The sequence below is a fragment of the Andrena cerasifolii genome, chromosome 12 (genome assembly GCF_050908995.1).
Source record: "Andrena cerasifolii isolate SP2316 chromosome 12, iyAndCera1_principal, whole genome shotgun sequence".
NCBI lineage: Eukaryota > Metazoa > Arthropoda > Insecta > Hymenoptera > Andrenidae > Andrena > Andrena cerasifolii.
Window position 1 is genome coordinate 8,039,112 of NC_135129.1, and position 19,022 is coordinate 8,058,133.

General features: G+C 46.4%; 2 protein-coding genes across 10 annotated transcripts; both read left to right on the forward strand.

Annotated features, from left to right (window-relative positions):
* Positions 1 to 174: 174 nt before the first annotated feature.
* LOC143375224 (ATP synthase subunit d, mitochondrial) lies at positions 175 to 1,572 on the forward strand. The gene is made up of 4 exons (XM_076824134.1): positions 175 to 192; positions 319 to 506; positions 911 to 1,079; positions 1,160 to 1,572. The coding sequence occupies exons 2-4, from the start codon at positions 391 to 393 to the stop codon at positions 1,385 to 1,387; spliced, it is 513 nt and encodes a 170-aa protein (XP_076680249.1). The 5' UTR covers positions 175 to 192; positions 319 to 390; the 3' UTR covers positions 1,388 to 1,572.
* A 912-nt stretch (positions 1,573 to 2,484) lies between these two features.
* Positions 2,485 to 18,617, forward strand: Nonc (serine/threonine-protein kinase Smg1). 9 transcript variants are annotated; one of them, XM_076824108.1, is made up of 14 exons: positions 2,485 to 2,522; positions 4,056 to 4,265; positions 4,345 to 4,568; positions 4,653 to 6,365; positions 6,511 to 6,667; positions 6,748 to 7,276; positions 7,550 to 7,737; positions 7,827 to 12,446; positions 12,529 to 12,802; positions 12,878 to 13,140; positions 13,229 to 13,505; positions 13,589 to 15,476; positions 15,656 to 16,717; positions 16,798 to 18,617. In XM_076824108.1, the coding sequence occupies exons 1-14, from the start codon at positions 2,500 to 2,502 to the stop codon at positions 16,980 to 16,982; spliced, it is 11,613 nt and encodes a 3,870-aa protein (XP_076680223.1). In that variant the 5' UTR covers positions 2,485 to 2,499; the 3' UTR covers positions 16,983 to 18,617. The 9 variants fall into 9 exon arrangements, with proteins under 9 accessions (XP_076680223.1, XP_076680221.1, XP_076680222.1 ...); XM_076824106.1 differs by lacking the exon at positions 2,485 to 2,522 and adding an exon at positions 2,692 to 2,792 and having other exon boundaries at positions 3,998 to 4,265; XM_076824107.1 differs by lacking the exon at positions 2,485 to 2,522 and adding an exon at positions 2,932 to 3,072 and having other exon boundaries at positions 3,998 to 4,265.
* Positions 18,618 to 19,022: the final 405 nt, after the last annotated feature.

The following is a 19,022-nucleotide window of genomic DNA, read 5'->3' on the forward strand; positions in this document are numbered from 1 at the left end:
TTTGAGAATCAACCATACTCGCCACCTGAATGGCGTCCGACGTACCAAGTTTCTCGGTTCACATGTATGCTTACATTCACAAAGATGGCGCGGTTCGAGTTCGAATCGTTCGATTCGTCCTAGATCAGTGGAATCACTGGAATCAGTGAACCAGTGGACCAGTGGACCAGAAGTGAAGTCCGACTTTCAAAAGTAGGGGTATTCTAGCTGATTCTAGCATTCTAGCTGTTCTAACGCTGATCGTAGCACTCCGTACCTGTCCGTAGCACTCGTCAGCACCAGTCAGCACTCCTAGCCAGCGATAGTCACTCGTCGTAGTTGTCGGCAGTTGCCTGGAGTCGGGATTCGAATTACCTATCATAGCTGTGAAAACCAACACCGTGCGAAGAGATGTCACGAAAAGCGATTAAGTCGATAAATTGGGCCGCTCTCGCCGAGCGAATTCCAGAATCTGAGAAAAATGCTTTGGCCGCTTTTAGAGCTAAATCTGAACAACATTTACGACGGTTAGTAAAAAGAGGCGTAAGAATAAATTCGTTATTTTTTGGAACACTTGCCTCGGTTACATAATGTATTTGAATGTTCGTTTCAAGTCCCGATGTTGAAATAATCGAATGGTCCGTGGAGTGCATTATGTTTTCACGCGAGTGTCGAGGAATATTTCCTCGTTTCCAATTAAATGGAATTCTCGACGTAACACGAATATAATAGCGGGATACCATAAACATTTTACAGTTAATTGAAATTAGCATTTTGGCAACTTTCGTTAAAAAATACTTTCGGTAATTAATTCTGAGAAGGTTTTGTAAGTCAAAGTATTTCTGTGAAAAATCCTGCAAAATTATAACACTCGAATTATTACAAAAATTTCATTAGCGTTACTAGAAAGAATTTATCGTATGTTTTCCAGTATGGTGGCTAATCCAGAATCGCCGCCAAAAATTGATTGGTCGTACTATAAGAAGAATGTGACGACTGCTGGTTTGGTAGATCAGTTTCAGAAGCAATACGAAGCACTGTCGATACCATATCCAGCTGATAAGTACACAGCAGAGATTGAATCTGAGGAAAAGCAAATGGTAACAGCAACTTATATTATGTACATTCTTCTTTTGTGTTTTACGATGATATTTAGCTAACCTTAATGTTTGCGTTACAGGAAAAGAAGATGGAGGAATTTATTCAAGAAGTGGATAAAGCAATCGGGGAATCGCAGCGAGAAATAGATAGTATAAAATCCATGCTGCCATTTTCAGAAATGACAATGGAAGACTATAGAGATATGTATCCAGAGCTGGCTTTTAACCCTGAGAAACCTACAGCATGGCCGCATACACCGGAGACTCAGCCAGACGAAGACCCAGAACCTAAACAGAATGGACATTAATCTCGTTAAAGGTGTTGAAATTTATCTTGGTCCCGACGTATTATCGATCATTGAGAGTCAACATTTTGATGTTGATTGTGTCACAATCATGTCTAACTATGGGTAGTGATCGAGTTTAGTAAAACATTGGAATTGTCAAAGAAAACTGATACAATGTTAAATACAAAAGAATAAACATAAACTGATTCTTTGTGTTTTTATAGCTTTCAAAGGAAAAATATGTTTCCATTATTCGGTAACAAGAGTATGCGTATTCGCTTACTGTAAATTACTTGGAAAGGTTGTTTAAGGGGTCATTCTACTTTGATTGGCCGAAAAATTAAGCTATTTGTAAAGATTTTTTTCTTAGTAAATACAACATGTAATGAAATAATTCTTTTTGGTATTTATTAAGCTACTCTTATATTACACAGAAATAATTTTAAAAGAATTTTTGCAATTCGTTTTAATTGTTTTTTTGGAGTGTCAATATGACACCTGGAAAAAGAGGTATGTTCACGACGTAGGTGATTTTCCGGCTCGGGCTTCTCCGAAACAAAAAATTCGGTAAGATTCTTAATCTTGTGCGAAGCAACAGCCAATAGAAAGAAGGCTATGTTACCTCGTCGCCCCTCCCGCAAAGATATCAGCCCCCGCAACTATTCCTCCGTCCCTATATTCCTGTCCATGATGTAAAGGCATGTATCACCAGGGAAGGCATCTCAAAGGTTCGTCCTCATGTAACTGGGCTTTAGTAAGTACGGTTTAGACCCACGCCACGCTATGATTTATCATACTTATACTTGGGGCTCGATGTTTACCCCTCGTTCGAAAATCGAAACTAACAATCAGAAGAATGTAAAATTACTTGACCATATACTTAACTCTTGGCTGATTATTTCTGATGGTTTAATCGACGAGTTGGCTCGGAACGTTGTGAAGTGTATTATGGGAATTGCTGTAGATAGAAAATTAAATAACCCACGGAATAAAGAGGTGCGGTTTCTGTAAATGCATGTTTTGATGAGTGCAATTGCGCAAGATTGCGCGTATCTTTCTGCGAATTTCCTATACATATAGGTAGTAGGTGGCCGGGTGTATTGTGCATTTCTTGGTCGGCAAAATCATCACGCATGATTTTAACCTGCAACGATAAGTATGTGCGTACGTACACATACCGGTGGTATTGGTCGATTCAGGCCAATCGGATATCGAAATCGATTGAAATATCCTTGAAACGATAGTTTAGATTGGCCCAAGAGTTTCATTGCTCCATCGTTTTGTCGTTGTACATACAACTACGAATGTATGTGTGTGTATGATGTATAATATTCATAGATAGGTACAGAGGTTTCCTTGCAGCACGAGTTAAACGAGTGTGTAACGTTTTTGTATGTAGCTAAAGTTCCTATGTAGTTTATATACGGTACGTAAAAGATTATCGTAATAATCTGTCGGAAATAATTTTTCGGTGTCTCTGCGTGTGCGTCGTGCGTCGGGCCTGCGTGCATGCGTGCATGCGTGTATAGCGTGCGGTGCGGTGTTGTTCCTCGTTAGACGGTCCGTTAGTGCTTACAACGCATGTGGCGTGTCCATTAAGTAGTCGGTCTATTTCCCTTTCTTCGTTTTCCTTTTTTCTCGTTTATTTTTTGTTGGGCTTCACAATTTTTGATGAATTTAGGAAGTAGCATCTTAACAGCGGAAAGGTAACGTGAAAAGTGATAGATACCTAGTTGCTGTTTAGCGCTAGGAGAGCTCATCAACGCACATCAACGGATAGCGTGGAAGGTACCATTCGTAGAATCACGTAGAATGATGTTTGATCCATTTCAACTCCGTGTGGTTGGTTCCTATATGTATATCTAGCAAAGTTTAATATGAACGGGTGGACGTAAGGTACTCGTGGAATTCTGGGGAAACTTTTACGTAAAAATGCAATGCCGTGCATAAACTGTATAGGTGGCGACGTATCTTGGTATTTGTAAATTCGGAAATTCATAAATTGTCACGTATGTATAAGTATGTAGATACTCTCTGCCTCTGTTGAGATCGGTTATCGTCGATACAGTGTGTATATATGTATGTACACACGTACATGACGAGCGTTTTACTCGTCTCGTGTTTCTCTTTTCTCTTCACTTCTCAATTCACTTCTCTGCACTCCCCTGCACTCAACAAGTTCCAACTGCTTTCAATGTAAGTCCAATGCATATTCCAAGCGAGTCAGATCCTATTTTTTTTTAAACAAAGCCTTTCTTTTGTTCAACAAACGGGCATGTCAATAGTCGGCCCTTCCAACAAATTTGCCCTCTTCTTTTTCCAAGTAAGGTAAACCTCGGTTTTCATATGAGAAACTTTTTAGTGGTTTCTTTGTAATTCTCTCTGTTGCCCTTGTTTGTTTATTTCTCGCTTCTTCAGCGCTTTCTTTGTACACGCATACACGAGTACGTACATATCGAACATGTGACTGTGCGAATGATCGAATTTTAGCAGTACAGGATATCCATTTGGACTTTACCTCTGAACTATATTTAATCATGTAATACTTGCGCTTCTGCATTCCTCATCATTCACCATTTCATAGACGACTATTCTTATACGTGATTAGCACATTATATATGCAAAGTGTAGGTCATGCAGATCATCTGCAGAGTAATGTAATGAATAGCTGTGGGAACTCTAATGTTAGCACCAAGCTACGTGGATCAAAGTGCTCCGAGATACGAGACGACTGTGGTGGTGGTAATAATCGAATCGGAGAGTTCGAAAAGGGAGACACGAACGTTTTAACTGGTTACGGTACAAACGATTTTAATGCTTCACGTGGCACCTTGGTTATTTGCCAAAGAAGCACGAACAATTACTCGTCCGACCACAGCTTTTCGAAGTTCAAACCAAGGTGAGATATCTCTCTGCGCAAATTATTGGGTAGTTGGTTGGTCTCGGTTCCCCGTTTTAATCCTTCGAAATTCTTACAGAATCGGCGGTGCCTCGCGCAATGAGTTTCGAATGGCTCGGGGTGGCAGTTCTGGGGATCGTGCCAGAGGCACGGTGCGCGGTAGGGCTTTTAAAAAGACGCCCATTGATAGAGACTCAAACACCGAAACGAGCTATTATGCAACAACACGACCTAAATTTCAAGAATCGCTGAAGAATCAAGAGAACTCGCAGGGAAAGTATTACGATGACAAAAGGATAAATGGTCTGCATCGATAAGTTCTAAAGTATTCGGAATGTAACGTCCGCATTACGTTTACACGCTCAAGTTGTTTCCAATGTGTTGCAGAAGATTCTAGAATTTCTAAACTCTTGAGGAGATTGTGTCGTGAAGAGGATTACGATCATTTCATGGTGCTGTGCAAGCAAGCACAGGAAGGTATAGTAGCAGCTGAAAATCAGAGATACATACGACGAAATTTGGATGTCATTTGCGAGAGCCTGTTGGACGTATTACACACGGGTCCCGGGCCGGAGGCGAAGCAGCAAGTCGCAAAGTGTTTAGGCCGCGTCGGCTACGCGGCTGAACAGGATTTCAAACGCTACATGGATTGGATCTTGAACAAGTACTCGATGGAACGGAAAGAGGACATAAAGTGCCTTTTGATCAAATCGTTCGTCGAAGCTTTTAAGATGGACGCGGAGGCTCCGAGGCTGAAAGAATTCTCAATGTTAATGATGTCGCAATTGCAATCGACCCTGGAGAATGTGGATCGATCGGATTTGCTGGTAGCAACGGTGGATGCGATATTGCTGATAATGGAATCCTATCCGGAAACATTCTCTAATCATTTTCGCGATACAGTTGACATATTGGTGGGCTGGCACATCGATTCGACCCAGCAGAAAGCGATTGCGAGCTACGCTAGCCGTAGTCTACAAAGATTACGGACATTCTGGATAGCGGACCTACAATTCACATTGACGTTATTGGGGCAGTTTTTAGAGGACATGGAGAGTTATGACGAGGAATTGACTCTACCAGAATCGGGCAGAAGTTCTCCTGGCGATGAGGTGCAATCCCCGACACCTAGGGAATGCATTGTTCGTATCACGTCCCTGATCTCTGTATTTAACACGGTGACCAAAAGCATATCCGAACATTTGAATCCGAATGTTACGCCGAACGTGCAGTGGTCTTTCCTATCTGATTGCTTATCAAAAATGTTGAAAACCGTGGTGAAAGCGATCGAATTAGACGACGATAACGGAGGCCGGCTTTCCAGTACTCGCCGCCTTACCGTCGAGAGCGCTGAGGAGCTGTTTAAACATATTAACACCAGCTTCCTTCCTTCAAGGAATTGTAGCAAGTCCGAGCTGGTCGGGGTGGATGTTGTTAAGATGTTGAAGTCCCTGAATCTCGATAAGAACGAACTAAAAAGTTTGAAGCAAAACATCGAAAGGGAGAGTTCGTTGAAAGAACGCGAATCGTTGTTGAACATTGTGCGGTGGATAGAACTTGGCGCCAACAAAACTTTCGATTTAACCGAAGAAAAGGAGGAATTGATAGTAGTTGCGAACGAGTGTGCGTTTTTATTACTCGGACATCTTCAGAGTCGTATAACGAAAAATCACGAGTTACTCTACAAGTTTATCGATCTTCAGCTGAAAGAAGTAAACGTGTTTTGGGACGAGACGATAATTTCTATGCTGAACACCATTTCGAAAGTAATAAAAGAAGTCTCGGCGAATCTGCCGTTGGAATTGGTGCACAAGTTGCTCGGGAAGAACTCGGCGTTGCTGAAATTGAGATTCCGTGATTCTATTTCTATTCAGAACGCTAGTCTCGGAGTGTATCACAGTTTGCTCAGTCTGAAAAATATCCCATTACTACAGGAATCGTACCGATACGTATTGTCCGACTTGGAGATCGCGTACAAGCTTGTCCTGGATGATATTGAAAGTTTGGTGGCGGATAATCCGTTGTTGGACGATGTGAAATACGAAAAGAAGGACGCGGAGATTGTGGTCACCTTCCTACTGCGAGCTCTTTCTGACATAGGTAAAGATACGAACGCGTCGCCCCCTAATTTATTGTAAGGCGTTCGAGCCAAGGTCCTCGTGACCGCATACACACCGACAAATACCGATAAATACCGATAAATACCGATAAAGACAGCTGACCCGCTTGTGCCCGATATTTTTAGCAAACGCGAGCAACTCGATCATTGGCATGTGGGCGTTGAAGCCAAGCATTTTGGAGCTGTTGGCGGTGAAGATGCAGCCTTACGATAGCAACTTGTCTGTGACTAGCCCGTTCCTGCAATACAGTATCTTGTACCTGCTGTACGCTCATTGTTCCAGGTAAGGGTTTCGGGTGTTTGGACATTTTTGGGGTATATGCTCGCTCTTACCATTTCCTTTTGCAATCTCATTTCTTCCAGGTACAATCATTTTGTCCCGAGTTCAAGTTTGATAACTGGAAGTACCACTTGTCGTCCAATAGATATGTTCCCAGGAGGACTAGACGTACCTACCACTTCGCCGACCAGTGGTCATCTTTCCATTATTCTCACTCTAATAGCTAAAAGTTACAACGAGCATACACCGGAACAAACACTGTTGCTCCTGTCCACGTGGATGCAAGAAATCTGTGTGCAATCGGAGAACTATATCGGTATCCTGAGTAAAACCAACGAGTACGAAAACGTTCTAGCGAGTCTCGTCGGTTGCGGAGCCACCATCGATCCTGACATTTCCATTGCCGTTTGCGATCTGTTCGAGATATTGATGAGTGCGAAGAACGTTGCGTGGAGGGAAGAAATTTATTCGGGTATCGCAGATTTGGCGTCGTTACATTTAACGTCGCGCGACCAAGTCGTACGAGAAAAATACGGCACATTGTTGACGCGCGTGCCTCTGAATATAGTGATACCGAAATTGAACAAGGAGTGTTTGTTATCGGAAACGAAGGTAAGCTGAAAAAAGTCCATTCTCCAAGTAGAGCTCAGACGTTCTCTGTTGCGTATGGATTCTATTTGCTGAAAATTCTTTGCTTAGTTTATTTTACTTTACGTTACTTTACCTTACCTTAGCTTACTTTACCTTACCTTACCTTACCTTAACTTACCTTACCTTACCTTACTTTACCTTACTTTACCTTACTTTACCTTACTTTACCTTACTTTACTTTACTTCACATCACTTCACTTCATTTCACTTCATTTCACATCATTCTACTCGTAGAAACATCAAGGAGTAAAAAATTATTCGACCGAGTCTTTGATTCTCGCTCAAAGGTTGCACATGCGGGGAAACAATAACGGTGAGATGCAAGGCCAACACTTCAAGACTTACATGGCATACCTGTTGCAAGAACAGTATCTGGACCCGTACGGGCTGTCGGAGATGTTTACGTTGTGCTGGCCGGTCGTGTAAGTACGGGGGAGGTATAATCGAGGGAAACTGGTGTCTCTCGGGGGGAAAAGTCAGTAACGGGTGTACTCGGTTTGCGTGTTTGCAGGTCCGAAAGTGAGACGACAAAAAGGATGTATCGATTGGGGCTCGCGAATCGATCCTTTTTATATTTTTGGACTGGATTCGAAGCGGCTCAGCACTGTGTGACCAACAAGCTCCGAACTTGGCTGGGTAAGCCGCAGGAAACATTCACGTCAATTGAAAGTGCTCTGAAAACGCTAGCCCGCGAGATATCGTATAGCGTGGTCGTATCGGCGAGAAAGGAGAAGCGGAGCATAGATCACTTGTTGAGCGAACATACCCGGATCCGACTGTTGATTGAATTTCTGGAGCATCTCGAGAGGGTAATACACAACGCGGCCGAGGGTTGTGCGATCGCTCTTTCGCCACTATCGAAGCCAGTCAGAACCTTCTTCCATACGAATAAATCGACCTGCAGGGAATGGTTGAATCGCATTCGATTAGCGTTGTGCGTGGTGTCGTTGCATTCAGGATTGGCTAGTAACGCACTGAGGAACAGTCAAAGGTTGCTGGAGGACTTGAGTAACAGCGATAACACGCAGGGTATCGAGTTCGAAAGGGCGACACTTTGTACGACGCAAGCGATGGTGATGTTGGGTGAGGCGGAGGCGTTGCAGGGACTTTACGTTCACACCAAGGAAAAGGAGAGGAAATTCCCGTGGCTAAAGGCCGCGATGGAAGAGGCCGCTGGTCGCTATGAATCCGCTGCCGAGGCATACAAATTGATTATCGAGGAACAGACACGTGCCGCGGTCGGTCGATCGCCGAGAGATTCGGAACAAGGGGGGGACGACGAGGAGGAAGGGCAGGTGACTGAAGAAGATGTTGACGGTGATGGAGACGGAGATGGAGGCGGTGAGGAACATGGCGATGGCGATGGCGATGGCAATAGAGATGATGATGGTGATGGTAATGGCGATGGTGATGCTGAAGGTGATGGCGATGGTGATAGAGATTGCGATGGTGATGCCGATGCCGATGCCAACGCCGACGCAATCGTCGACGTCGATACTGACGTCGATGCCGACGTCGATCCTGAAGCCGATGCCGATGTCGATGCTGATGCCGATAGCGATGACGACGCTGACGCTGACGCCGATGCTGACGCCGATGCCGACGCCGAGGTAGATGAATATGTTGAGGAGGGCGATGGTGATGGCGGTGAAGGCGAAGACGGTGGCGGACGCGGGGAAATTGAGAGTGTGTACAGAGGTGGGGAAACTCTCGCCGAGAAGGGAAAAGGGAAAAGTGTGTATCCAGAGGGAGACAATCAGGTCCTTGGCTTTTGCATGCAACGGCTGTCGAAATGTTACGAAGCTGTGAGCGATTGGTCTCGATTGGAGGCATGGAAGCTGCAGGAAGCCGATATCCTTCTTGGAGAGAAACAGTTGGTGGTCGGTAAGCAGTGGAAAAACGATGCCGGTCGGCGAGCGCGATGCCTGAGGAAGTTTGAAGACAGTGTAACGATATCTCTGGACGATCTGACAGACTGGGGTTTAGTAGAGGGCGGAATCGGGCGAATGGGCAACTGGAGTTGCGCGAAAGCCCTGGCCGAATGTAGCAACGTGTTGACCAATATAGCGCTTAGAATTGGTGCGCACGATTACAAGGATTATTTCGAGGAAGAGATAGAACGGTGCCGGAAGGTGGCCGATAAAACATTGGCGGAGGGACTGCGGAGCATACCTTCGGAATATTTGAACGAATCGATATTGATACGATATTCGGCGGACGGATTGAAGAGGTTGCTGCTGTCGGATCGAGGAGGAGTGAACGCGTTCGAATTGTACAAGGCGGAGAAGGTCGATCGTATGGACTCTAGCGTTCTGTCGCGGATTCTTTGGTGGTCCGACTACTTTGGCAGAGCAATGCCGAATGAGGACACCGACTTTAGGCGGTCGGCTTCCGGCGGCGTAGTCGCTACCGCCATTACCATCGGTACAACCGTCTGCAACAGTAGTTCGTCCAACGAAGTTGCCGATCTAAGGTTGCATATTGTTCGAACAGCTAGAAAGGAAGGTAACTTCGAACTAGCGAAACGCGTACTCGTTAGTTACTTGCGAAACGAATGGGATCTGTGCCGAACAGGCGAGAAGAAGGGGAGCGAACGTTGTAGCTCGGGCCTCGATTTCGACCGAGTAACTGACGAGGTACTGAAAAACATGTTGAGCGTCAAGTGGTCGAAGAACAATATGCGTGCCTTCCGCGAATGCTCGAAATTGTTGTACGACATGGAGCACGTCGATAAAGCGTTGAAAGTTTGTAGCGCGACTGCACTTGGGATATCACGGGCCATCGTCGACGGAGAACGAACGACCGACTTGCGAGAGAACGGTACGAAACTTCTTCTCACGCTCGGCAAATGGATACAACAGGAAGCCGGAGGCACCGAAAACGTTCACTTGGAGCAGCTGCTCGAATTCGAAGCCGTGCACAATGACGGCCTGATGAAGAAGCTATTCGGGCCAACCACAGGCTCGATACCTACCTCGGACATGATAATCGGTAGACTGATGCAGCTCGGCGTGAACCAGTGCCCGGAGTTGCCGGTCGCATGGTCTAGCTTCGCCAGCTGGTGTTACAAGTGGGGAAGGAAGATCATCGACAACTCGAGTTCCGGCCAGTTGACCGACTCCGATAGAGCAGCCATACGTGACTTACTGCCGGTCAACGTGGACGAGACAGACGTGAATGAGATCTTCTCGATTTTGAGCCAATGTAAAACCATTCCCGAGGACGAAGGTGACATCACGGACGCGTCCAACGACGTCAACACGTCGGATATGATAGAGAATCAGCTGCGGAGCGTTCCGACCTTGAGCCACGCAAGTCCCGTGTGTCTTGGTATGCTCGTCGACGTTTGGAAGCAAGCGCAGAAACGAATATACTCCTATTACGAGCTATCCGCAAACGCGTATTTCAAATACTTACAGCTCGCCGCGAACAAAGAGAGCAATGATTGCGACACCATTACGGCCACACTCCGGTTGTTGCGGCTGGTCGTCAAGCATGCTCTGGAGCTGCAGAACGTCCTCGAATCCGGACTCTCTTCTACTCCGACGGCTCCGTGGAAGGAGATAATACCGCAGCTATTCTCAAGGCTAAGTCATCCCGAGTCTTACGTACGGACTCGAGTCTCTGAATTATTGTGCAGAGTGGCAGAGAATTCGCCACATCTAATCACCTTCCCGGCAGTCGTGGGAGCGGTGTCGGGCCGGAAGAAATCTTGCGACAAGGTCCTGTACGAGAAAACGGAGATCGATTCCTCTCAAAACGATCTAGACTTTATCGAAGAAGAGGAGGTGACGAGGGAGAGGGGAAGGGCGGGAGACCAAGGCGAGCATGAAGAGGAGGAGCATCATGGGGAAGAGGAGGAGAATGAGGAAGAGGAGAATGAGGAGGAGGACGACGAGGATGTGGATGATGATGATGCGGAGGAGGAGGAGGAGATGGAGGCGGAAGAAGGAGAGGAGGAAGAGGAAGATGATGAAGAAGATATCGCCACCGAGAATTCCCCATCAGCGGTTTACCAACATCGAGATGAATACGAGAAATATATGGACTGCTGTTTCTCCCAGCTGGTTGATTGTCTCTCGAACAGAATTCAGGATTCGATCGAGCAAGTAAAGGTTCTTGTGAAGGAGTTGCGTCGAATTACATTGCTGTGGGACGAGCTGTGGTTGGCGACCCTCTGCCAGCATCACACCGAGATCTCGAAGCGATTCGAGCAGCTAGAAATGGAGGTGCAGAAAGTGCAGGATAACGTATGGCTATGTGCCGAAGAGAAGGATCGTCTGATCGCTGAGAAGCACAGGATCATATTGAAACCGGTGGTTTTTATATTGGAGAATCTTTCGGCCATGACCTCGGTCCCGGCCGAAACGCCGCACGAGAAGAGCTTTCAAGAGAAATTTGGCCCCTGGATCGAGGAAGCGACCAGCAAGCTGAGCAACCCAAAGAACCCCGCGAAACCTCAGATAGCGAGTATGTCTTTGAAGCAACTGGAGAGCAAATTGGCGCAACGGGTGCATAGGCGAGCCGCCTATTCTCTCTCTATGAACGATATCAGTCCGGTGCTGGCTAATCTGAGAAATACCTGTATTGCTATGCCTGGCGTTGCCGCCACCGACAAAAGAATTGTTACCATTGCGTCCGTAGATAATAACGTTCAAATACTACCGACAAAAACCAAGCCAAAGAAGCTGGTCTTCCACGGGTCTGACGGGCACGTATACACGTATCTGTTCAAAGGGCTGGAGGACCTTCACTTGGACGAGAGAATCATGCAATTCCTGAACATATGCAACACTATGATGTTGAAGAAAGGCGAATCGAAACAGATGTACAGAGCGCGACATTATTCAGTTATACCGCTGGGTCCGCGCTCCGGTCTGATACAATGGGTGGACGGGGTTACACCTTTGTTCGTTCTCTATAAGAGATGGCAACAAAGGGAGACCGCTATGACCAACAAAACGGGCAGTTCGGCAGTGTTGCGACCTTCCGAACTGTTTTATAACAAGCTCACGCCGTTGTTAAAGGAGCGAGGGATCGGCCTGGAGAATAGGAAGGAATGGCCCGTTCAAATTTTGAAGCAGGTCTTGGCAGATTTAATGGCCGAAACGCCCAAGGATTTATTGGCAAAGTTAGTGTAACATCTGCTACAGAAAATCGAAACGATACACCTACGGTTCTGTCTACTTGTCTCTATGTTATCATTGTTGCAGGGAGATTTGGTGTAACAGTATAAATGCCGCCAGTTGGTGGCAGGCGACCAAAAATTATTCTTTCTCGGTGGCCGTCATGTCGATTATCGGCTACATTATTGGTCTTGGCGACAGACATTTGGATAATGTGCTGGTCGACCTAAACACTGGCGAAGTTGTGCACATTGATTATAATGTTTGCTTCGAGAAAGGCAAAACGCTGCGCGTTCCGGAGAAGGTGCCGTTCAGAATGACACCGAACATTCGAACAGCGTTAGGGGTAACCGGTGTCGAGGTGAGAGGCTGCGCAATGCACGAGAATTGGTTCTATCGTGGAGTGTGCGTAAATATGTATACATTTATGTTTTAGGGTATATTCCGCTTAGCCTGTGAACATACGCTCCGAGTGATGCGTCGCGGGCGAGAAACGTTGCTCACCTTACTCGAGGCGTTCGTGTACGATCCGCTGGTGGATTGGCGAGCTGGCGCGGACAACAGTATCGCTAGTTACGGGGCGTGTCTAGCTAGAGCGAGGTGTACCGGCATAGGAAGGAAACAGTTGGAGCAGGAACTGACGCGGGCAATGTTTGCCGTTCGAACGGCGGAGATGCGTGCCGAATGGCTGGCCAACAGGTTGACAAACGCCTTATCCCCATTTCCATTTCTTCTCGGACCTGCCGATTCTCACCGCTTACATTGGCTGCTTTTTACCAACTCCTAGGGACGAACTGATCAAAGTCTTTCCGTTGCTGTGTCATCGTTTGAATTGTTGGGTGGATGCGAGCGAAGCCACTCGCCACTGTCAGGATTTGCTCCAAGACAGACACCAGCAGCTTGCATTGGTGAAAGAAGCACAAGCGATGGGACGCAATCATCCGCTGTACTCTGTGACGAAGCGCTACAACTGTTTCAAGAGGGCGCGCGATGCTCACGAGAAAGCAAAAGCTGGATTAAAGGAGAGAATAGAAGATTGCGAGAAACAAATTAAGATGCACAACGTGAGTTTTTTCTTTTTAGATATTTTATTATTAAATATGGTATAGTTTAATGTGACGGAGATGGTGGGATGTGGCGATTTCAGCTGGCGCTCTCGGCGGTACGGGGCCCTCAATTAGGGCAGTGGTTGGCAGACTTGGGAACATCTGCGAGCCAAGAGGAACACGTGGTGTTCGATCTGGTGAAGGAATTCCTGCAGAATGCTGGTCAGAGTCAAATGATCCTTCAGTGCGAGCAGTCAGAGAACGAGCTGACCCAATTGGCTACCCAACAGTCCATTCTGATACGAAGTTGCTTGGACCTTTTGAGTCAGTACTCGGCGATCTGCAGTCTCTATCCACTGAGCAGTATGTCCAGACATCGTACGGTACTTTATCACGGTTGGGCCAATAAACTATTGAACTTCGGGAGCGTCGAGTGTTGCCGCGAAGTGATGGCGCAGTTTGAAACAACCTTCGACCCGATAAAGAGCTCGAGCACTCAGCAGGCGCAGCAAATATTGACGTTCTCGTATCAGATGCAATCGATTCTAAACGAGGCGAACGAGAGGCTGAAGAAAGCATACGAAAGAATGGTGTCTGAGGGATTACCGGACTCGCTTGGCAGAATAGAGAAAGCGTACGCGGAATCGCGAGTGCAGATACAGAACTTCTTGAGGCGAGAGAAGGGGGCGGAAAGGGCGCTTGAGTGTGTCAACATAACCGCTTTATGCGCGCTGAACAAAAGGTATCTGATGATGGAAGGCGCTGCCAAATGTGCGGGCGACTGTTTGGTCGACCTGACGTCGCGAGAAGGGGATTGGTTTCTGGACGAGATGCGCCTGATGTCGTCGCTGATCGCCGAGTTAGTCAGTCTGATACCCGACTGTCACAAAGCGAACAACGATCCTAAGATATCTCTGGTGCTCAAGTGTTTGAGGGGATCCGATTGTATCTACAAGGGTCTGCAGGAGCTGAATTACAATTTCCACACTATCATTCTGCCGGAGGCGATGAAAACGATCGTAACGGAAGAGCCGACCGTGATTAGAATGATCGGCGAGCTGACCGAGATAATCGTGTCGGCCGGTGTCCCGCTCGCCGAGATACTGGGACAGTTGGAGATGCATCTGAGGTTCACCGTCATGGAGATGGAAAGTCCTCACGCTGTGATACAAAACGTGGTGAACGGTATGAGATTACGTTTCGAGGCGTTGCTCTCTCGGCCAGCCGAGATCCAGGAACCGAACCAGGACGAGTCCCTGACACCCGGCCAGATGCTTTTGATGGGCTTCAACGGATTATTCGAGAAACTGCAGATGGAAGGGAACGCGTTGATCGCCACTCTGAGCACGCTCGACGTTCCATCTACATGGAGGAAAATCGATCAGATTCGGGAGGCAAAGGAAATGTCGGCGCCTATATTCAACAAGGCAGCTTGCCAGGTTCTGGACGACATATTTCTGGTAAAACGATTGCACACTATACAAGAATTTTTCATCATGTGCAGAGATATCGCGACCGCGTTCAAGGGTGGTCTGGCGAATGTTTATGACGACGAGAGACTAAACAAACCGATAAGAATCTTCACGGCGGATTTCGTGTCGAGGCAACTGCTCGGTGTTACCTCTCAAACCTTGGCCATTGCACTCTGCTTCTTACTGCAGAGAATGGGCCTGAGTGTAACAACGGAGATCGAGCAAAGGGATATCGGGGCCGAGAGTAAAGTCTCGTTGGAGGAATTGTGCAGAAAGCTTGTCGACCTTTGTTTGAAACGAGCTTCATTTTCCGGATCTGTGCTTGGCCAAGCGAGCGCTCTTAGCAGCACCCTCGAGAGCGCCTGGCGACGGAAACAAAGCACCAGATTGGCGCAACAGTGCGTCGAGGTAGCAAGGGCTAGTATGCAGAGACTCCAGCTACAGCTAACCGCTCACCATTGGCTGCACGAGGACAGTCTGCTCTTGAGACCGAACCTCAGTCTACTGAATCCTTTGAGTAAGTATTTCTTGCTTTTCCTTCTTTTTCATCATCGCCGTCGCCATTGCCATCGCCATCGTCATCATCGTCATCATCGTCATCGCCATCGTCATCGCCACCGTCATCATCACCTCCTTCTCCTTCTCCTTTTTCTACTGCTTCTTCTACTTTGTCTTTTTCCACTGTTTCCTTCGTAGATCGTTCGGCGTTCATGCTGGAATTGCGAAAGACGGCTACCACGCTATCCAGTCTACAATCCCGAGTATGCGAGGCACGGGATCAACAACAAAACCTTGTCTCTAGCGCGGTGCAACGTTTGAAATGGGCTGCGGGAGCGAATCCTGCTCTCGGAGAAGTTATGTCCGCGTTCGACAACGCTGTGCTGTCTTCGTGCGAGAAGTTGACCCAACAGCACAATCTCGCCACCAGCGTAATCAATACGTGCAACGCTATATTGCACTACGAGGCTTTGCGGACTAGAACGTCCGAGAGCGTGACGCATGATGCTAATTTCGTGAAGCTGGTCAAGCATTGGGAGGAGAGCTGTATCTTGACCATGAACTTGACCATTACCGTAACCGCCATCGAGGAGAGTTTAGTTGAATTATTACAAATGGAAAGCAATGTGGACATAAATTGGCTGAAGCAGGCGGAAAGATTCATCTCCGATGCGATACTCGACGTTCAGAAGAAACTCCAAGAGAAACAGGAGTGCTCGCTTGCCGCTCGAGAACGCTTGAGGGAGCAAGTCTCGAATCTGCAGAACATCCTCACCGAACACCACAGATTAATGTCGGACGTTCGGATTTTATTGCGAACCATGGCGAAACAAGAGAACATCAAGGGTCTACAAGAATTTCTCTCGTCGTACCGATCGTTCACTGAAACCGTATCGATGATCGTCAAGGAGCTCGAATCCGATAGCCTTGATACAATCAGAAGTAGAACGATTAAGGAGCAAGTGGAAAATATGGCGGCTACGGTGCCAAATTTGTACAGCGAACTGTTAGAGTTTGCAAACGAGAAAAAAATAAATCCGGCCAAATTACTCGACAAGCAGAAAGGAGCGAAGGAGAAGGGGAAGGAGGCGGAGAAGAAGAAAAAGAAGAAGAAGAAGACGAAGAAAGAGAGTGACAGGGGTAGGAAAAGTTTGGCAGTCAATATGACAAAGAAAAAGGCTAAGTTAACTAGGCAACAGGGTGTGTGTTACAGTCCTAGGAAGGAGAGCCTATTGACCAGGGATCCTACTACTGGTAAAGGTGAGTTCGTTTAATTTAATCGCTCGATCTTTATCCCACTAGTTTTCCTACATTCTATATTCTCATTCTCGCTGTTACAGCTGTTCAAGAACGGAATGCGTACGCGCTGAACGTTTGGCGTCGCGTGCGAATGAAGCTAGAAGGTCGTGATCCACATCCTAGTCGCAAGTACACGACCGCAGAACAAGTGGAATACGTGATACGAGAAGCTCAGAGTACCGACAACTTGGCCCTTTTGTACGAGGGCTGGACACCGTGGGTCTGAACGAAAAGAGAGTGACGCAATAGCGTCGATGGTTCACTGCTCGTTACACACGGTACTCGAGTTGGTACCGTTCTGCGCTCCACGCTCGATGGAGCTGCCAACTAGCCCTCTGTCCGACCAGGTGTGAAGTACCTTCGTCGTCACCTGGAAGAGCATGTCCACGCTATGCCCGCGAGAGAATGCCGGTCAAGTGCGGCAGCGTGCGCGCGCGCGCGCGCTTACATACCAGGAAAATCCTGCGCGATACGCGATCCATGATCCAACATCCAACTTCGGTTCCGGTTCTGGTATTGATTCTATGATTATCTCAAATATTCTCGTTAACAACGGGTGCCGTACGATTCACCGTCAAGCTTTCCTTTTCCCTAGTCTTTGTCCTAATTTCTCGTCCACATAGTTTTGCCAGATTTCTTTGATGAAGCTAAACCCAATCGACTCACCGGGAAACAGCGAGACACCGAGTCGTGCTTCCCACGGCTGCTATCTAATTATCGTCGCCGCGGATAGAGATGAGGAGATGAAATGCTTCGATGGTCAAAATGAAGGGAACCTAGCGAAGGAAACCGAGAGAGACAGGCGACGACAACATTTCGTTGACCACTCCTATCACATTAGGGATTGCTCCAACGGTTTCAGTTCTGACGATAGATTTGGGGAAAGCATAGAATCTTCCATGTCTCTGGTATAACGAGGAAACCACGAGAAATTCAGTCGGCGAGGCGGAGAAACGAAGATGTCAATGAGAAGTTTAGTGTGATACGTTGACTACTGCGGACGTCCGTTCTTCGAGGGAACTGCTAATTTCTGGCATTAAATTTATTTTGTCTCGCGATTACACCTAGCAAATTTTTCAAATATCTTGGCAATTGTGTTAGCTGATCGGCCGGGTCCGGTCTACCTCGGAACTCGTATTATTCGTTGTTAGTTCTAGTGGTTGGAGATTGATTTGGAAATGACCATTGGATAGTATATAGCAGGCATTCGATATTCTTCACTTACTAGATCAACGCGATTATCAGTTTTATTTCTTCCTGAAGTAAGTGCAACTGCTTTTATGAATATTTGGTCGTTCAATAGACTAAAGAGCGTTTTGATCCTTACCATGGAAATTCTAATGATTTTGACATGAAATTTTTATTAAGTATTCGGTTTTCACTCGAACGTTTCAATTGCCTGCGTTTGCTCCGAACGACGTTGCTTGTTTCATTTCAGCAAAATTTACCATTTTAATATATCTTCGAAACCATAAGCAACCATTCGCCAATTTGTTTGTCCTCTCTTCCAATAATTACTAGACCAACGATTATTGTAAGATCGCATCAACTTCGTAGGAATGGTCGTTGTAATCGATCACAAGTCTACGATATCCCCGAAATTGAAAGAACGTCGAGGAGAAAACCTTAATATTACTGTAGTAGTTCAACGGAACGAACCTCTCGTTTCCTTTCACGTTAAAAATACCTACGTCGATCCAAACAAATGCTCGATTGTCTCGCGTTTTTCTCTTCTTTTTTTTTTCGTTCTTTTGTGTGCGAAGGGGTGGGGAGGGTGGGTGAGAAAGAGAGAGAAAGAGAGAGAGAGAGAGAAGAGGTCTCACTTTATAATCAATAAAGTTTACGGTATGTATAAAAATGATGGAGAGTTATTACCTTCGGATTAATTACCACATCCCAGATGCATGCTGTTGCTTTTGGGTGCGGTGTATCTCCACCGTCCCTTTCTATATACCGAATACATATTATATTTTATATCAGTGCTCTCAGACCCGGGGGAGGAGGTCACTTCCTTCCCGCCCCCTTTTGATCGTCCTTATTTAAGCGGTTCACTCATTTCTGCAGATTCCATTAGCCCAATTTCATATCTGTTCTGCCTAACCGCCCTTGACGTTTCGTAAGAAGCGTTAAACTGTTTTTGTTTGGCGTGTGCACTACGTAATGTACATGTATTAATAAAATTTCCAGTTTTGCTTTTCCGCAATCGCGACTTTTAAAGTTGAACACATCATTGGTGGTTCATCGATAGGTACAAGAGAATAAAATA

Bases quoted from the DNA above. Each gene is read 5' to 3' on its own strand.
- LOC143375224 (XM_076824134.1), top strand. From the start codon at position 391: ATGTCACGAAAAGCGATTAAGTCGATAAATTGGGCCGCTCTCGCCGAG. The intron at 507-910 runs GTTAGTAAAAAG...TATGTTTTCCAG, and splicing joins TCTGAACAACATTTACGACG to TATGGTGGCTAATCCAGAAT. The intron at 1,080-1,159 runs GTAACAGCAACT...TTTGCGTTACAG, and splicing joins AATCTGAGGAAAAGCAAATG to GAAAAGAAGATGGAGGAATT.
- Nonc (XM_076824100.1), top strand. From the start codon at position 3,444: ATGTATGTACACACGTACATGACGAGCGTTTTACTCGTCTCGTGTTTC. The intron at 13,141-13,228 runs GTTGACAAACGC...ACCAACTCCTAG, and splicing joins GCCGAATGGCTGGCCAACAG to GGACGAACTGATCAAAGTCT. The intron at 15,477-15,655 runs GTAAGTATTTCT...TTTCCTTCGTAG, and splicing joins CAGTCTACTGAATCCTTTGA to ATCGTTCGGCGTTCATGCTG.